Source organism: Scardinius erythrophthalmus (assembly GCF_964197995.2).
Source record: "Scardinius erythrophthalmus genome assembly, chromosome: 12".
NCBI lineage: Eukaryota > Metazoa > Chordata > Actinopteri > Cypriniformes > Leuciscidae > Scardinius > Scardinius erythrophthalmus.
Window position 1 is genome coordinate 36,994,670 of NC_138232.1, and position 20,362 is coordinate 37,015,031.

Here is a 20,362-nt window from a genome sequence, read left to right on the forward strand (position 1 = left end):
CTCACACGGGGGAGAATTGTCTTTTTTATTTTCTTCTTTTTATTCCTTCACTCAGCCGCAGATCCCGACTGCAGCTTGTGTTTTATTCCAGAACCCCACCATCCACCAATTAGAACGGATTTTCTATTCTAAACTGGAATCATGTTCTATTTCCAGCTGGTGATCATGGCAGGAACGGTTCTCCTGGCATACTACTTTGAGTATACGGACACATTCCCAGTGCACGTTCAAGGATTCTTCTGCTTCGATAAAGCCTTCTCCAAGCCGTATCCAGGACCTGAAGACGACAGCAAAGCTCCCCCGGTGCTGGTGTATTCTCTGGTCACCGCCATCCCTACTGTCACCGTAAGAGTTTTACTGCCATTCATAAACTCACACTTCTCTGAGGTGCCACACGTGTGTGTACGTCAGTGTGTCGGCGTGTGGGATCGTTAATGAGTGTGTTTGAGTGGGAATGTGTGTCAATGTGTTGTGATCTTATACATTGGATATGTCACTAACTTATTTGCCATTTGTTAACAATCTGGATCATGAAATGAGAAAATTTGCTACTAAAGTAATGTCTTAGCAGAAACATAAACATACATAATAAGACAACATACATACATACAAGACAACAAGACAACAATGTTTACATACATTATAAGTATATACAGTAGCTATAAAATGTATGTGTAGAAGCTATTGAGTTGATTGAAATCTGTAGACAAATGGCTCCATGCTTGCTTTTTAATCTCATTGCAATGTAAGAGAAATAATTGTGATATAAATAAGAATTATCACTATCAGCCTAGATCAGGGATCAGCAACTCCGGTCCTGGAGGGCCACTGTCCTGCAGAGTTTAGCTTCAGCCCTGATAAAAAACTCACCTGCCTGTATCTATCTAGTAATCCTGAAAACACTGATTGCCTTGTTCAGGTGTGTTTAATTAGGGTTGGAGCTAAACTCTGCAGGACAGTGGCCCTCCAGGACCGGAGTTGCTGATCCCTGGCCTAGATTATCCTAAAGGGATAGTTCACCCAAAATGTTTAATTCTGTCATCATTTACTCACCCTCATGTCGCTCCAAACCTGTAAGACTTTCGTTCATCTTCGGAACAGAAAGGAATATATTTTTTAAATCGAAGTGATTTCTGTCCCAGCTACGCAAATACCACTTTGACGCTTCAAAAAGTTCATAAATAGATCGTAAAACTAATCCATATGAATTGAGCGGTTTAGTCCAAATTTTCAGAAAAGACTCGATCGCTTTATATGATGAACAGATTTAATTTAGGCTTTTATTCACAAACATTCATCAGCTCGCACATCAGTTGTGGTAAATGGAAGCTCAAGCGTGTTCGCTTGACGTGCGAGAACCAATAAGGTTCATTCTCGTGTTACGCAGCACGTTTGAGCTTCAGCGAGAGCCAATGAGGTTCATTCTTGTGTTATACAGCACGTTGGAGCTTCAGCGAGAGCCAATGAGGTTCATTCTTGTGTTACGCAGCACGTTTGATCTTCAGCGAGAGCCAATTAGGTTCATTCTCGTGTTACGCAGCACGTTTGAGCTTCAGCGAGAGCCCATGAGGTTCATTCTCGTGTTACGCAGCACGTTTGAGCTTCAGCGAGAGCCAATGAGGTTTGTTCTTGTGTTACGCAGCACGTTTGAGCTTCAGCGAGAGCCAATGAGGTTTGTTCTTGTGTTACGCAGCACGTTTGAGCTTCAGCGAGAGCCAATGAGGTTTGTTCTTGTGTTACGCAGCACGTTTGAGCTTCAGCGAGAGCCAATGAGGTTCATTCTCGTGTTACGCAGCACGTTTGAGCTTCAGCGAGAGCCCATGAGGTTCATTCTCGTGTTACGCAACACGTTTGAGCTTCAGCGAGAGGTTTGTTTTCGTGCGTCAAGCAGGTTCAGTTGAGCTTCTGTTTGTTTGCTGATCAATGTTTATATGTGAATAAAAGCCTCAATTCAATATTTTCATAATCTAAAGTGATCGAGTGTCTTCAGAAAATTTGGACTAAACCGCTCAATTCATATGGATTAGTTTTACGATCTCTTTATGAACAATTTGAAGTGTCAAAGTGGTAGTTGCGTAGCTGTCAATGGAGGGACAGAAATCTCTCAGATTTCATCAAAAATATCCTCATTTGTGTTCCGAAGATGAACGAAAGTCTAATGGGTTTGGTACGACATGAGAGTGAGTAAATGATGACAGAATTTTCTTTTTTGGGTGAACAGTCCCTTTAACTGGTTCAACTGGTAACACTAGAAGAATTTGCATTTAATATTAGTTTAGTTATTGGTTTGTTTTGGGCACATTCATGCTGGTTGTGGTTGGTCACCTTGCAAGGTCACACCGGTCAGGCTGGTTTACCTGCAACAAAAACAGCGTAACCAAGTTGTGTCAGTTACAGACTAGAATTATTCATCTAAAACTATACTTGAGAGCATTTTGGAATTTTGTTGGAATTTAGCTTTTTTCAGCAGGGTAGGGAAGGGATAAATCCAACATTTTTAATTGTAATCCATGTGTTTAATTGTAATCCATGTGATCAGGAATTTCCAGTTCGGTGAAAGATTTCGCATTGGTTTCAAGTTGTTGAACACATTTGGCGTGTTGACCAACAGAAAGTGGCTTATTGGTTTGAAAGTGAATTCTGTATGAGCGGTTCTTGATGCATCGCTACACTTGATAATGGACAGTTGATCACCCCCCCCCCCCATTTTTCCTATAAAATTTCGCTAATGTGACTACACCATCTCTTTTGCCTACCAAGGCTGCATTTATTTGATCAAAAATACAGTAAAATAGTAATGTTGTGAAGTATTATTACAATTTAAAATCATTTTCTATTTTAATATATTTTAAAATGTAATTTATTCCTGTGATGACAAAGCTGAATTTTCAGCATCATTACTCCAGTCTTCAGTGTCACATGATCCTTCAGAAATCATTCTAATATGATGATTTCTGCTCAAGAAACATTTTTTTATTATTATCAATGTTAAAACAGTAAAACAGTTGCGCTGCTTAATATTTTAGTGAAAAATGTGATAATCTTTTCTTTCAGGATTCTTTGGTGAACAGGAAAAGAACAACACCAATTTGAAATATAATTTTTTGTAACTATGTATTAATGTTTTCTGTCACTTTTGATATATGTAATGCATCCTTCCTGAATAAAAGTAAAAAACATTTTTTTAAAGATCTTGACCTCAAACCTTTGAATGGTAGTCCATGTACTTGCGTAGAGAGCGTGCTTTGGACCTGCTCTGTCTCCGGTTTGGATGACAGGGTTGGGATGTCATGTCATTGTTATTTAGGTCAGACCAAACAAAAGTGACATTAACAAGGTCAGATATCTACAGTGTGGTGCGGTGTAATAAATGTAAGCTAGATGAGGTCAACACAAGTCTCGATTCAACTAGCCAGGAAAAAATACAGATTTCCCAGCGGTGTCAAATGATTCATTTTCAGAGGAAGGGTAAATTAATGTGTCTCTCACCCAACATCACAGAAACAGATGGTCTGATACCACAGTATCAGACATCAGAGGGGCTTTCTTCACTTTTGAGTATTTATACACACACACTGCACACGCACACACGTTCCTCATCTGTGCAAATGAGAGCAGAAGGTGAAAAAAAGCTCTTTTCTTCCTTCACATGGAAGATGACAGCAGTGTGCACAGGGACACCTGAGGCTCCCTCTGCGGGCCGAGAGTCACCTGAGGTTTCATTTGGGCAAAGCTGTGTGTTTTCTTGCCATGTGTGTCTAATCTGTGTGTGAGTGTGAAGTCTGAAAACATTAAGAAATTATTTTAGTGGTTACATCTTTTGCCGTGTGTATTCTGTGGTATTCTGTGTATTCTTTTATTGTATTTTATTATTCTTTTTATGTAATAAAATGTAATGTACAGGTGGAAAAAAGGTAATGTACAGGTGTCTATGTGAGCATATAAAGGGGTGAATCATGAAATGTTCAGGTCATATTTCACTTATAAATGGGACATTCAAATTTGTTTTTGCATTCGAAAAAATGTTTCACAGAGAAAGGCTTCTTTTTCTCAACATGTGTGTGAATGTGTGAGCATGCTCTCTTTGTGTGTAACTGCCTTTATCTCTTTGTCTTGAGGATAGTGAGCGATTGCATCTGCGCCCTGTGTGTGTGCGTGCATGAGTGTGCACGTGTGTGAATATGTGGGTTCTTGGAGTGTGTGTGGGCGGATGTGTGCTTTCTATCTTTTGCTGAGAGTTGAATCTGGAAACGGTGATCGTGAAAAGGGAAAAACTCTCCCGTCAATTCTAGCGCCTTAAACAACGCAGATTTTCGTGCTGTAAACATGCGTTTGAACCCCGCTGAAGGGCTTAATTATTGAGACACGCTCCACATCAGAAGATGTCAAGTGGCCCTCTAATTCTCAGCAGTCATTGATGTTTGTGTTACCTAAAAAATGGAGTGCCACTGAGTACTGGATTGGGGTCAGTTCCTTTTCAGTACAGCTAGTTTAGTATAGTCCACCTAAAAAATGAAAATTCTGTCATCATCACTCCAAACCTGAATGCATTTCTTTCTTCTGCTGAACACAAAATAAGATATTTTAAAGAATGTTGGTGACCAAAGTGTTTTGATTTCCATTGACTTCCATTGAATTTACAATAAATACAATGGAAGTCAATAGGGACGAAAACTGTCGTAATGTTCAGTTCACAATGCCATAATTTCTATAAATTATATAAATTCTACCAAAATTGAAAAATATTTCAACATTTATTTATGTTATTCCAAACCCATATGATATTCTTCTGTCGAACACAAAAACAGAATGTCCAGGCGGATCTTTTCCATACAATAAGAGTAAAGGGCCGTCAAGCTCTGGATAATAACCATAAAATCACAATAAATTAGCTTTACAACATTATATATATTCCATTCTACCTTTGTAGTAGACAATTAACAGAGAAATAAAAAGAGCTCAAAGAAATAAAAGAGCTCAAATACTTCCAGAAGCAAGCTAAAATAGCATGGTTGCTTTAGCAAATGTATGTTTATCTCAAGATTATTCCGAACTACTGCGATATGTACAATAGCCAAAGTAATGAAACGTTGCCATGTTCGCGTTTAGTGTTAGTGGAAACGCGTTAAAAGTTACGTAATCAGATTACCTTTTTTCAAGTAGCGTAAGTAGTAAAGACAAGTCACGCATTCCTTTTAAGTTTACAACAAAATATGAGTTACTTTTTCAAATAAATTACGCAAGTTCCTTTGTTTTCCCATTTATTGACTGACAGCTCTCCTGTACCCTTACTGAGAGAAATCGTGAGTAAGTGCAGAGGCGTTGCGTGCACTGTGTGAACATGATGCTTATTGTAGTTCTAGACTAAATGTGAGCAGGCATTTACTCATCTCACACGCACAAAAAACAGATTCAGTATTCAAAATAAATAAAAACTGTGAAATGCAAGCTAAGAATATTACACAAACCTGCTATAATTAAATATGTTAAATTACACAAATATACTTTATGTATTTAATCTCACTTTATGTGTCCAATGTTTTTTCTGCTGCCCCTGCTGATGATCCAATTCAACCATACTAATAAGCAAAATTGGCTTTATAGCTGAAGTACAGTATGAACTCTCGATATCCGATTCTTCATCAATCCAGAATGGCAGCACAGCTGAAAGGTTTGTGTGACTTGGCATTTTCTTTCAGCCTGAGGCTTATTAATTTCTCTTTTGTTGTTTACATTTTCAAAAAACATAGAAATAGAACAAGCAAGCCCAGCCCAGGTGAGAGAAACTTTCCAAAGTAATGCAATTAGTTACTTTTTCAGAGAGTAATGCAATATTGTAATGCATTACTTTTAAAAGTAACTTTGCGTCACAGATACATTTTTCCAACAAGCCTGGGTTGTAATTATTTCAAAGCACTCTTAATGCCAGTGTATTTATTGAAAAATGCTTTTGGCAGCTGTCCAATTAAAAAATCATTCAGCTTTGTATCAGCGGTGTCTGTTGATAAATGCATCATTGTTATTGTTTCTCATACAGGGTTAGTGATTTGAACAAACTTTTGACCCTAATACAGACTAATTAAAACCTTAGATTGTGCGGCCAACAGCCACTTAAAATCAGACCACCTCTTTGTTGTTGAATGGAGAAAAAAATCTTTTTCTGTGTTTTGCATGGTTCCAGGAACAGCATGAAGGTTTGGAACAACATAAGGGTGAGTAAATAATGACACTATTCTGTTTAATGAAGTCTACAAATGCTAACAAATACACCTTCAAATATTCATGCTGCTATCTGAGTTTTTGGCAGTCTGTTTTTCTGGTAAATATGGCAGCTCCGGTACAGTCTGTGTCTTTGATCTGAAGCGAGCTCTGGCCCAGCAGAGATTTACAGCTTCATCCAGTGAGAAGCTGCAGCTGGCTGATGCCACTACTCTGTTTTCATGATGGATGTTTGGGGACTGTGTGCTCCTATATGCCAGTAATGCGGGTCTGCCATAAGTGTGTTTCTGTGACCTCATTCTGTTTGTCTGAGGATGCTCACATGAGAGAGAGAGAGAGAGAGAGAGAGAGAGAGAGAGAGAGAGAGAGAGAGAGAGAGAGAGAGAGAGAGAGAGAGAAACTTCCCGGTACTGATCTGATCGGAACTAATTGCTGTATAATTATTCATGTGAGAGGGGATAATGTTCTCACTATATACTTGGGTATGGGGGGGGGGTTATAAAATATAAATAAAATATGGTAGCAAAAATTTTGATTTTTGAAACTTAAATTTACAGTAAAAATGTACATTTTACTAACTGATGTATGTGAATAGCTTTTTTAGTAGCTTTGTCATGAGCAGAGATAATACTAATGTATAGAAGGTGCACACAGTGACAAAGTGACTCAAATACCTCTCCCTTTACCTCACTTTACCACACAAATACCCCTCCCTTCACATCTCTACAGATAAAGCGTTGTCGGGATAATTCCGGTTCACGTACACGGAAGCGATACAAATTCTGTATTATACATTTTAAGGCCAGACAAGTAGTTTGTTGAGGGTTGGTTTGTAGGGAAGGACTACACGCCTGCGCACATATATTCAAACGTGCATCCCTAGACTGAACTCGTAATACGCATGTGCACGCCATCAGTGTTCTCACTGGTTCGCGTTTTTTTTTTTTTTGCGTAGAGAGAACTTAAGAGTTTTCTGTTAAAACGGTGTCGTGTAAGCGGCCCTAAGTTAATAACTAATGATCGTTGCGACAGAAGTGAAGCAATCAAAACTAACTTTAGCTGGACAATAACTTTATTCAAGAGATGCTATAAAGCCAAAACAATCTCTGTTACTTTATTTGCTATTATCACTGTAAAGCCGCTTTGGAACAATCTACATTGTTAAAAGCGCTATATAAATGAAGATGACTTCAAAACACCTTCATGGTCACATGACTAATATAATAAAATAAACATTAATTTGACAACATAAGATGTAACATGAAACCCTAATGCCCATTACTGAGAAGAAAAATCTAGAAGAAACAGTTAATTCAACGAAAAACTGTCAAATATGAGATGGCACACAGAATTCTGGGAATGCCAATTTAAATGTTTTTTCACTGTAAACTATAAGCTGTTCTTTTTCACTTCCAAATACTGTACATTTAACTGGATTTTATTGTAAAATGACATGAAATGTCCCATTCGATTTATTACAGTATTTCACCTAACCAGTTAACAGGTTTTTACCATAGTGTAAAATCTTAAAAACGTAGTGTTTTACAGTTAAAATTACAATATTTTTTTGAAAGACAAATGAGATGAGTTTTAAGGTGCATCATCAATCCTGAAATGATCCACTTTACTTCTCTAATAAGTGTTTGAGCAAGGCATGGAATAGGAAAACATATTGATAGAGAATAGGGTGTAAAAAGAGGAACGGAAGAAGAGAAAGAGACTCACATACACATAAAGATGATATTCTTATTGAGATCTATGTCATCCGCTCTTGTAAGTGTACAGCAATGCCCAGCGGATGTGTTTAACCTCTCTCTGTGGAGACGATCCACAGCCTAATCTTAGTAAGCCTTAGATTAAGGCATCAGCTTTTGTTTAACACTCCTACTCAGCTTCGGGAACACTGGGAGTTGGCCATGTGGGCATGGAGTGAAAGATGTGCTAGAGGAAAGAAAGAAACGGGGACTGTTTGTGGATGGAAATGTGAAAAATGGAGAACATGAAGACCTTTTCACATGACTTGTTGTGTCAGGACTCATCCCAAGCATCGTGCACTGCTGTGACCTTCACATAAAAGTGTGGCAGATAGCATCACGAAAGGGCGATTCTACAAGGTTGCTAGGTAGCAAGAAAGCAAAAAAAAGGTAGCGAGTAAGCAGGAAGTGTGCACAGTAAGCAGGAAAATATGTATTTGAGTTTACAATAGAAAAGAGTCACTCAAATCAAAATGATTAGTGAATAACAACTAAAACTAGCAGCAAACAATATATTCATTAACAAAAAAAGGAAATGTTTGTAAAGAGAAAAGGCAAAATTGAAACTACATGTATTAAAATAAGATTGCAAAATGCATTAATTGCACACACAAAAAATTATGAGATTATGAAATTATGTTTTATGAGAAGGCAAAGAAATATTTCCACATTGATGGATAATAAAGTTCAATTAATTAAAAATAAAGAAATTAATAATTACAGTACCATAGGAAAGTTTGGGTTTTGTAAAATGTTGCTGTATTTTTCGTCAAATAAATTCATCCTTGATGAGCATAAGAGACTATTTGAGTATTTTAAAACATTCAAATAATCTTACTGACCCTAAACTTTTGAAAGGTAATGTATATTAATAAAAAATGTATGATTTTAAAATAAAATAAAAACTACTATCTACTAAATTTATCATGCCTGACACTATCAGTGTTGTGAAAAGGGAAATTGAGTGAGAAAAAAATGGTACTTTTATTTTGAATGGGAAATGATTAAGTCGTAAAAAGTGGGCGTTACCAGAAAGGAGTCAGGTGGTTGCAGGTGAGTGGTTGAAAAATAAAAGGGTAGGTGACATCAGCTAAGAGTTTTTTTTTGTTTTGTTTTTTTTAATATTTAAAATTTTATTTTATTAAAGCATATATTTTACCAGTACTCTGTTTGTTTTGAAGGACTTTGATTTCACAGGTCAGGTTAATCACTAAGGGTTTTTGTGCAGTCCTGTGGTGCCATCAGCCAAAAAGTGTTGTCATGCTGTCATTTTTCTGCAGCTGCAAAGGGATTAGTAATTTGGCGTTTACGGCTCAAGACACATGGCTGTATATGCGCCCAAAATTTGGCAGATTTCAAATCGTTTCCTGCCCTAGCCGAGCAACTTCCATTGAGATGGGAATGCTAACGAATAGAGCTGGTAAGTCCCGCCCCTTCCGCAAAACCCCACTGGACCTCTAGGTTGAAAAATCGTCAATGCAAGTGAATGGGAGAAAATAAATATTTTCTGGTCCCGTTTGAATTGTGCCATGAATGTGAACATATGTTGTCTGTGAATTTTTAATATAATTTTTCGTGTAAAGAATGCTACAATTTAGCGGGTAGAAGTTTGATACGGTTAGACTTTGTGTGAGAGCACTTTGTGGACTACAACTCTTCGCTGCTTTCGACGCGTTTGAAACGTCACCACCACTCGCACACGGACACTAGCTCACGGATCCCGCTAAACATGGCTGTGTCTTTGGTGCACTTCACCGCCTTCTTTCAGGGAGAGGACAAAATCGTTGAGGTTGGCGAAAACCACGGGTAAGTCAACTTTATGGGGTGACGTCACATAGGCGACATGTAGTCTTTCTCGTGATGTCTTTTCCACAACTACTAGCCGAAGAATCATACCATATACTGTCAAACTCGTAACATGAAAAATTATTTTAAAAATTCACAGACAACATATGTTCACATTCATGGCACAATTCAAACGGGACCAGAAAATAATTATTTTCTCCCATTCACTTGCATTGACGATTTTTCAACCTAGAGGTCCACTTGGGGTTTTACGGATGAGCGGGATTTACCAGCTCTAGCACTCTGTATTTTAGACCTGCATCACCAAGGAAAGGCATTTCAGAGGAAGAGCGTTATTACATTTTGATGAATGATTACAAAGACAAGCATTTGTTTTTCCTCGCAGTAATGTGCACTAATGAATAATCCACAAGGGGACTAAAAAGATTCTTTAGGAAAATAAATGGGGTCAAATTAGATTTCATGTTGAGTTTAAAGAAGAGAATAAAGCATGAAGAGAAAAGAAGAGCTGGTGGTGGTAGAGAGAGATATAGAGGGATGATGCTAACCCAGTTTCTCTATATGGTACTTGGAGAGATGCCCGCAGAAAGACAGAAGGACAAAATCCCAGAAATCAGAAATGACAGAGTATAAAACCCACAAAAAGGGCAAGAGAAAAGAGCAACTAGATGAAAGGAATAACAGTGGACACACATTATGCGCAGAAAAGATAAATGCAAACACACTGGTACTGGAATCTCAGTTTGATGCATTCAAACGACAGCTAAAAATTTGCCTAACAGCATGTGGAAATGAATGTGATCTGTGATGTGGTGCGGTCTATTTGTGATCTGCATTGGATTAGCAGGAGCGTGAGTGCATCAGCTGTCATACTGATGCCATGGTAACGCTATGAAAACAGAGCAGGGTGTATTCGCCTCGCCTGTATCCTCGAACATGTCACCTGGAAAAGATCCTAAGCGGGCTGCCAGTCTCAGGAGGAACTGGAAAGTCTACTGAGCAAACTAAGCAAAAGAAGTGCATCATTTCTTGATAAGCTGATGTTTAAACTGTTCTTCATTTCTGTCGTCATTTAATCACTCTTATGTTGTTCCAAATCCGAATTACCGGTAGGCTACTTGTTTTCTTTTTTTTCTGTGGAACAGCAAATAAGAAATTTAGCAGAAGGTTAAAACATGAGCTGTGGTGTAGGGAAAGGCACTGCAGTGTTTCAAAGATAAAAATGCACAATAAATGAAGTTATTGCCTCCCAGAAGAAAGAAATGATGCTTGAATCAAGTCGTCAGTAATGAGGGCACGGGCTTGAATTGATATGGTAAAACCGACGCCATCGTTACTGTTCGTATCACTGTATATCAAGTGCTGAGGAAGCTTCCGGAGCTGAAATTCAGATATGGTTCGTTTCTGATATGGGCTTTTAGCGGTAGAACAATCACAACAGACTGGGCCATCTGACCAATCACAGCTGAGCAGGCTCACGGAAAGAAAGGGTTTGGAGAGACCGGATCCTTGATCCAACTGTTTTAGACACTATGAGAAAACAGGTGATGCTTTAGTGTATAATATGAGAAAATTAAAGTGTTCTTTGACCTTGGATGCATGTAGACCTATTGTAGGAGACCTCCAAAACAAAATTAAAAACCTTTAAAATAGCATAATAGGGCCGCTTTCAAATTGACAGTTGATTGATTGATTGATTGATTGATTGATTAATTGATTGATTGCTTGATTGTGTTTGACAGCTTGTTTTGACAGTTTGACAACAACATGATTTTGTTGTATTGGAAAGATTTTCGTAATGAGCTGCTTTTGAGTTCCACAGAAGATAGAAAAACATTCTGATTTGCAATGATGTGAGGGTGAATAAATAATGACAGTATTTTCATTTCTTTTGGTCGAACTATTACTTTTCATATATTACAGTAGTATCTTACCATAGCAATTCTTTACTTTTCCCATTTCTCTCTAGAAACGATGACCGTGCTCCTTTTCCAAAAAGCCCTTGGCACATGAAGTGTATAATGAATTATTAATATTGTTCTAAGTCATTATGGACTGTACGGTATATTATAAGTACCCAGTCCAGCGAGAGAATTGGTTTGGCAGAAGAGAAGTGGGCCAACGCCTGGGGCTTTGCACTGCCGGTGAAATGTCCAGTACTGTTGGTGGTGATACAATCCTGCTCTGCAAAGCATGGTTGTTCCAGGGGCACCATCCTGCAGATAAGATTAATCATAACTATATGGTGTTATTGGGAACCCACCAGGTTCCTTAACCAAGAAGCTAGATTTGTTTAGTCAACCAGCTTCACCAGCCAAGTCTAACAGCTAGACCAGCACCAGAATAACCAGCTTTGACCAGCATGGACACTTATGTTGATTAAGCTATAGCTGGTTACATAAACAGCTTTGACTACTCTTACATGTTTTTCTCTTTAAGACTGGTCATAACTTTTTAAGACATAAGCTAGCTATTTGAATCTGAAAATTAAGACCGATTGCTCCTTGGGTAACTGCTAGATAGTGCTAACATTATGGCTATGTTTATGCACTTGGTCTCTGGTCTTTCCAGTAAGGTACAGTGTCAGACAAGACAGGGTTATGTAAATTTGGCAGGCATGCTTTATGACTTAATCAAGCATGTCTGTCTTTTTCTTCACACAACCTCAATAAAAATTACAGAGCAAATTACAGACTGCTTTTTTGGCTCAGGCATCCTCTGAGAAATTTAATTTCTGCAAGATGTATTTTCACAATGCTTCTCTTCATTTAATTTGACCTTTATCAAATACCATAATTAAAGTTAATTTTGTCCTTGTGCACAAATCTTCTGGCTCCCTGCTGCACCTTCATTTTGTATTTAGACACTTTTGCCAAGTTTCTGGGTAAAATAACAGTTGGTGGTTCAAGTACTGCTGATCATCCCATCTGATGTAAAAATGCCATCCCATTTTTTGACCTTGCTCACTTTAGACAGTACTGTGCAACAGTTGGGTTCTAGATATTTTAGTCATTCCATCCCTTTATACATAGAGATTTTGATGTCAGTACAAAACTACCATGATGTTATCAATGGTACACTGTTAGAAAAATCTGTAGAAATTACAGTATTACTGGCAGCTACTTGCCAGTAACTTACTGTAGATTTAAATTGATGTTATTTACTGGCAATAATTTGTTTAAAATTAAATGAACATTAAACATTAACAAGTCTTTATCTTTACAGAATAAAACTAAAATAACATCCTCATGCAAAGCATTCTGGGAACCAAAATCTGAAGAAAAAAAAAACAGAAAAAGGTTGATGAAGATTTCTGGTTCCCAGAATGCTTTGCATTAGATTGTTATTTTATAATTTTATTCTTTAAAGACAAAGACTTGTTAATGTATAATGTTCATTTAACTTTGAACAAACTGTTGCCAGTAAATAACATAAATTTAAATCTACAGTAAGTTACTGGCAAACAGCTGCAAAATTACAGCAAATTTTTTACAGTGTAGATGCATCTGAAGTCAGAAGTCTGGTACTTCAGGTATTTTAACTTAATCGTAATCAGCATAAGCAAATTCCATTTTAAGAACTGCATAGCCATAATGTTAAAAAGAAATATCCAGTAATCAGAGAGCTGTGGTAAACATATCAGTGCGATAGAGGTGGCCGTCCTCTTCCATGTAGCATTGTGAATGAGTGAATGATGTTGTTAAGTTGGTGTGACCTATACCAGTCACAGGTGAAGTGAATATCACTGATCATCTCCTAACAAGGCCACAAAGTAAGGTGTGGGAAAATTAGATTGTAAGAAAGTTCTCATAATCAATGTATTGGATGCAGGAGAAATGGGCGGGAGTTCAGATCTGAGGATTGTGAGTTTCTCCTGGTCAGCAGTGGTGAGAATTTACCAACAGTGGTCTGAGGAGGGACAAACCACAAACCGGCGACAGGGTGTTGGACGCCCAAGGCTCATAGATGCACAAGGACAACAATGCTATCCCGTCTGGTGCGAGTCAAACAGAAGGTCTACTGTGGCACAAGGTACACAAAATTGTAATGATGGTTATGGAAGGAATGTGTCACAACACACTTTGCGTCACACTCTGCTGTGTATGGGGATTGCGACCAATCTGATTGGTCTCTCAGACCAATCAGAGAGCCTATGACCCCTGTCCACCGTTGTAAGTGCCTCCAATGGACACACAAGTGTTGGAACTGGACCTTGGAGCAGTGGAAGAAGGTCGTCTGGTCTGATGAGTCCCGTTTTCTTTTACATCACTGTGGGAAGTGATGGCACCAGGATGCACTGTGGGACGACAACAAGCCGGTGGAGGGAGTGTGACGCTCTGGGCAATGTTCTGCTGGGAAACCCTGGGTCCGGCCATTCATGTGAACGTCAATTTGACATGTGCCACCTACCTAAACATTGTTACAGACCAAGTCCACCCCTTCATGACAATGGTGTTCCCTGGTGGAAGTGGCCTCTTTTAGCAGGATAACGCACCGTGCCACACTGCACACGTTGTTCAGGAAGGAACATTTCACGGTGTTGCCCTGGCCTCCAAATTTCCCAGATCTCAATCCAATTGAGCATTTTTAGGATGTGCTGGATCAACAAGTTCAATCCATGGTTCAATCCAGGATCTGCTAATGTCATTGTGCCTAAAAACGCAGGACACCTTCAGGAGTCCTTGCCTCGGCGGGTCGGCACTGTTTTGGCAGCACGAAGTTTTCGCTCATCAGTGTGGATATATACATTTATACATATTGCCAATGACTTTACATCAATCGTTTTATATTGTAATATTGTTGCTTATTTGATTACATGATTTGCAGTACTTCATCCGATTGTATTTGTTTTCATGACACCTTTGCCAGAATGTTCGGATCATTCTGCATTCGGTGGTGCTTGTATGGTTTATTTTTTGACTGACAGTCTGACACCCACTGTAGACAGTAGAGGGTTTTCAACATCACTAAGTGCTTGTATTTTTTGGTGCTCTACTTTTCTGCTAGAAGCTTTGGATTTGACTGCATTCCCAGCTGCCACAAAACGTCTGTGTCGACGATGTTCACATGATTTCCTTTGGAAACAGACAGGCCCACCACTTCAGCTTCCATCTCTCTTTCCTCTTTAATTTCTCCCTCTTTCGGTGGTTTATCGATCTGTTTCTTTCAGTGGTTTATCGATCTGTTTCTCACCATGTTCTTTTGCTTTGAACTCCTTGTCCCCTCTTTCCGTATTTCCCTCACAGTCTTCAGAGTCAGCAGAGCTGTTTCATCAATTAAACATGTAAGCACTTCACTTCAACAGCTTCCATTAATCCGCTCTAAAGACCGTGTTTTTTGTCCTCTCTAGCTACAGCTTCTAGAAGACAAGTTAAACCTTGTGTCTTAATTTATACGAAATGACACTGACAGCTCCCTCTTTGTCTGTTAAGTGAGGATCGAGAATGTTGCCTTTGGGGTTTGCAGCTAGTACTGAGCACTGAGAACGTCTTGCTGGTTTATCAGTTTCGTTCATGTTATCTATGTCAACTACAGCAAAATTCTACTGACAATGTCACTGTAAACTAATTCTGCCGCTTCAGTTCAAACAATAAATTAAAAGGATAATTTACACAAACATCAAAGTTTTGTCATTATTTACTCGCCCTCATTCGTGCCAAACCCATTTGACACAGAAGGAGACATGATGAAAAGGAAGTAGCAACAGATAATTTCTTCCGTATTAAATGATGTACTCCGATTGAAATGGATTATCATAAAAGAAAAGGATTGGATTTCGAGATATGGGCGATGATCTAAAAAATGGAGGCCGATGAATGTGAGCTTGCAGGGTTAAAGTGGACTAAATGATTGTATACGTCACCAAAGACAAGTCTTTTTCACCAGAGAGTCATTATGACACATGTGACCGTGGACCACAAAACCAGTCACATGGGTCCATTTTTTGAAACTGAGATGTATACATCATCTGAAAGCTGAATAAATAAGCTTTCCATTGATGTATGGTTTGTTAGGATAGGCCGAGATATTATTATTTGAATATCTGAAATCTGAGGGTGCAAAAAAAATCGCCTTTAAAGTTGTCCATTTATGTTCACGATTGTGCTGCATCCACTCACAAAAATAAATGTTTTATATATTTACAGTATAGGAAATTTACAAAATATCTTCATGGAACATGATCTTTACTTAATATCCTAATGATTTTAGGATACAATGTATTGTTGGCTATTGCCACAAATATACGTGTGCTACTTGTGACTGGTTTTGTGATGTATGCAAGGATGAATTGAAATTTAGAAAATAGAAAGGGTGAATATTAATTTCATGCTAACCATATATAGGTTAAAATTAAGTAAACCTAACTTTGCCATTTTAAACATAAAGAGTCATAATGTACTGAAAATCTCCATTGAAGTACCATAAAGGTTGTCCATATGATGCTATATTAAGTCTTCTGAAGTCATAATTTGTGATTATCAGACCAAGATTTAAGTCACAGAAATGTTTTTCCCCTATATCACCACTTTCAAATCTTATATAGTAGTGGCCAAATTTGTTCAGTTTTATTAAGTTTGATTAAACCATCAAAATATGAGAGAAAAATGTATATAATTTTTCAAACTTCTAAAGCTACATGTTTTATTTTACTATGCCAAAAAATGCATATAACTAAAAGCTCACAGAAAAAAAGCATACATTGACTACACCATAATCAGTTATTAATAATTAATTGGTTCTCTAATTTTTTCATTTATTCATAATTTATTTGTATGACAGCCATGACCAAAAATGATGTCCGAACAATTTGGAGCGTTTCATTGCGTTATCACAAATCAAACAATTGACTCCAAGCACAATACCAAAATGCTTACGAAGACTTTATTTTTTATTTTTTTGTAATATTTAAATAAAGGGTGAAGATGTACATTTTCCTAGTTGCTACAACTATGTTTCTCAATATTGAAAATTAGCGTGTGTTCCATTGAAAAAGCAAAGTCATATTGAGTTTGGAGTGATGTGTGAAGATGAATAAATAATAACAGAATTATTATTCTATTTACAGAATTAACTTTTCCTTTAAATGACTGAACCGTTTATTCATTTTGAATAAATGTTTTACTCAGCTTTATTTTACGGAAGGATAACGCAGAAGTGACCACAAACAACCCTAATGTTTCCACGAACGTGAACTCTACTCTAAGAGTGCCTGGAGCTCCTTTAATGTTTGACACTGAGGCATTCATTGAACTCCAAATGTTTTATCTATCTATGTGTGTGTCAGTTTTCCCAGAGCTTTGAAACTCTTCAGAGTAGATGCTATAATCATGATGTGTGTTAAGGATTTGAAAGCATAATGTCTGTCATATCACTGCTGCTTCAACACTGCGGCTTCAGTGCACTCAGATATATCAAGGATGTTCTAGTGAAATATTCATTCTCTCTTTTTTTTCCTCTCGCTTTCTCTTCCTCTATCTGTATATTTTCACCTTTTTTTTTTTTTGTTAAACCGCAACACAAGAGCCCTCAAAATGCCACAATATGCCCCACAAAACATCATTCATAGAACATCACTAAACATTTGAAGGTCACTCTGAAATTTCAGGCTTTTATGTCCCTGAATAATATCCATTTTCCCTCTGTGAAAGGGTTGGAGTGGCTTTGGTGAAAATGAAGCATTAGACATCGGATAAGAGATATTTATGCACAGGCAACAGTGCATAATAACAAGCACCACATTTACAACACGCTGACCTGGATCTTCATGTCAATGAAGGTTAAATAGTTAAAAGACTTCAGGTTAAGTTACACTTAAAATGGTGTCTCAGTGCGACACCTGACGTCTGCTGTTTGAGGCAGAAGTGCAACTAACTAAACACTATGGCAAATTGTGTCTTTTTAAAAGTATTTTCTGCTTGTCCATGTTTCGTGGTATTGATATAATTAGTTTTTCATTGAGTGTAGTTACTGAAAATGCAATTCATTCATACAATGACTTATAAAAACACTGCATTTATGATCAACATGTTTTTAATTTCTGAATTAAAAGTAATTTAGCTATTTGTGGTGGTGGTGGTGGTGGTGGCTGAAAGTATCAAATCAGATGGTGCAACCAACATGCAGAAAAAAAACACAATATTATGTATGAATGAATAATTCGTGATATTTGTAGAAATGCTTTTAAATATACTTTAAATACATTTCAAAACTGTATAAAGAAGTATGGTCTAGTAAACCTGTTTAGAAAATGGTTTTAAAAAAAATCAAGATTGTCAAAAACCACATAACAACGACATATATACACGGTAGTCATATTTTTAAGAACACTTTTCAGAGTTTAAAAAAATATTTTCTTTATCGGACACTTTTATTTTGTCAGCATGTAGTGTTGCTTTCCAATCTGTGAGAATTCATGTTTTATGAATGCAGTCTCATTACAGCACATTGAACATGATATATATAGCCTACATTTAGCATTTATACATTCATGGGATTGAAAATGAGATTCTATCGTTCTCGTGAATTTCGTGTAAATTCTGGAGCTGGAACACGTGCAGTCTTGACAGTGACAAATGTTGCCTGTACATTTGGCAATCTGGAAATCAGTTTAAGGAAAATAAATATTGTGGTTCCCCCTAAGCGCTGTTCTCTGTAAGCTTTATGCACCTGAGAAATCTCATTCCCACGTCTGTCTCCTGCAGATACTGATGGGGGAGCTCGCATCCTTCTTCACTAAACCTGAGGCCACGCAGGAGAAGACCATTATAGCGGCTGACTGCTGCTTTTTCAACCCGCTGCTGAGACGCATCGTACGCTTCCTTGGTAATGCCTCCGGTTTTCTTTGCTTCTTGGGTTCTTATTCAAATATAAAATCAAACTTTTCCTGCCACGTTACAACTTCTTTTCTGGCATTTTGGGCATTTTTCTGTTCTAATATATTTGAAATGTAATTTATTCCTGTGATGCAAAGCTGAATCTTCAGCATCATTACTCCAGTCTTCAGTGTCACATGATCCTTCAGAAATCATTTTAATATGCTGATTTGCTGCTCAAGAAACATTTTTGATTATTATCAATGTGGAAAATAGTTTTGCTGTTGTGGAAACAGCGATACGTTTTGTTCAGGATTCTTTGATGAATAGAACGTTCAAAAGAACAGCATTTATTTGAAATACAAATATTTTGTAACATTATAGGTCTAAATGTGATCAATTTAATGCATAATATATACTATAGTGTATATCAAACTACTCTAAATGACCAGCATATTAAAATCATCTTATAATTATCAAGTGGTTGATGAAACGTTAATTTTTGCATCTTCCTCTTGTTCTCAGGTGTGTATTCTTTTGGTCTCTTTACCACCACCATCTTTGCCAATGCAGGGCAGGTAGTGACAGGAAACCAGACACCTCACTTCCTGTCTACATGCCGGCCAAACTACACCGCCCTGGGCTGCCATTCAGCGCTGCAGTACATCACAGAGCGGAGAGCCTGCACCGGAAACCCGTACCTCATCACTTCTGCCCGCAAATCATTCCCCTCGAAGGACGCGGCACTGAGTATGTACTCCGCTGTCTATACTGTGGTGAGTATACATCAGACATGACATAGCGTATATAGAAATCACTGGCATCCCTGACTCTCCTTTAGCAGTGCTGATATATATATATATATATATATATATATATATATATTAGAATTTATTTTATTTTTAATTTTTACCCATGATGGCAAAACCCAGTTTACAATATTACAATATCATTTCCTAAGACATTTTTGTTTGTTAAAGAAATTCATAATTCTATTCACCAATGTGGCATTTAATTAATTATAATACTAGTAAATAGTATATATAATAGTAAATAATTATTAATGTCAATTTTTTTTAAATAATTTTTGATTTTTTTTTTTTTATGTTTTTGAAAGAAGTTCATACTTCTAATAACCAAATGTGCCATTTAATTAATCAAACTACAAATAAAAAAGCATAATAATTACAAATGTTAAAAATAACTGTTTTATATTTTTTGATATTTTTAAAATGACATTTTTGTGCTGTGATGGCAACCCCCAGTTTACAATATAATTTCTTTAGAATTTTTTTCATTTTGAAAGAAATTCATAATTCTATTCACCAATTTAGCATTTAATTAATCAAAATATAATAAAAAATATTAATACAGTATATAATCTGTTATGTTTCAAATAACTGTCTAATATTTTGAGATCATATTTTGAGATCATATATGTAATATTGTAAACCCAGTTTACAATATTACAATATCATTTCCTAATACATTTTTGTTTGTTAAAGAAATTCATAATTCTATTCACCAATGTGGCATTAAATTAATTATAATACAATGAAAAACATAATATAGTAAATAATTATTAATGTCAATTTTTTTTAAATAATTTTTTTTTTTTTTTTTTGCCATGATAGCAAAACTGAAATTTAATTCCTTTATACATTTTACGTTTTTGAAAGAAATTCATACTTCTAATAACCAAATGTGCCATTTAAATAAAAAAAAACATAGTAATTACAAAAGTTTAAAATAACTGTTTTATATTTTTAG

At 36.9% G+C, this 20,362-nt stretch overlaps 1 protein-coding gene across 1 annotated transcript in view; it reads left to right on the forward strand.

Annotated features, from left to right (window-relative positions):
* The window catches only part of plppr2b (phospholipid phosphatase related 2b), a gene marked incomplete at its 5' end in the record, with an annotated part of 39,494 nt that overhangs the window by 12,627 nt on the left and 6,505 nt on the right, over positions 1–20,362 (forward strand). The window contains 3 exons of the mRNA XM_081380724.1: positions 157–345; positions 18,482–18,602; positions 19,118–19,368. Of these exons, the coding sequence (XP_081236850.1) occupies positions 157–345; positions 18,482–18,602; positions 19,118–19,368 (561 nt within the window). The remainder of the gene's footprint in view (positions 1–156; positions 346–18,481; positions 18,603–19,117; positions 19,369–20,362) is intronic.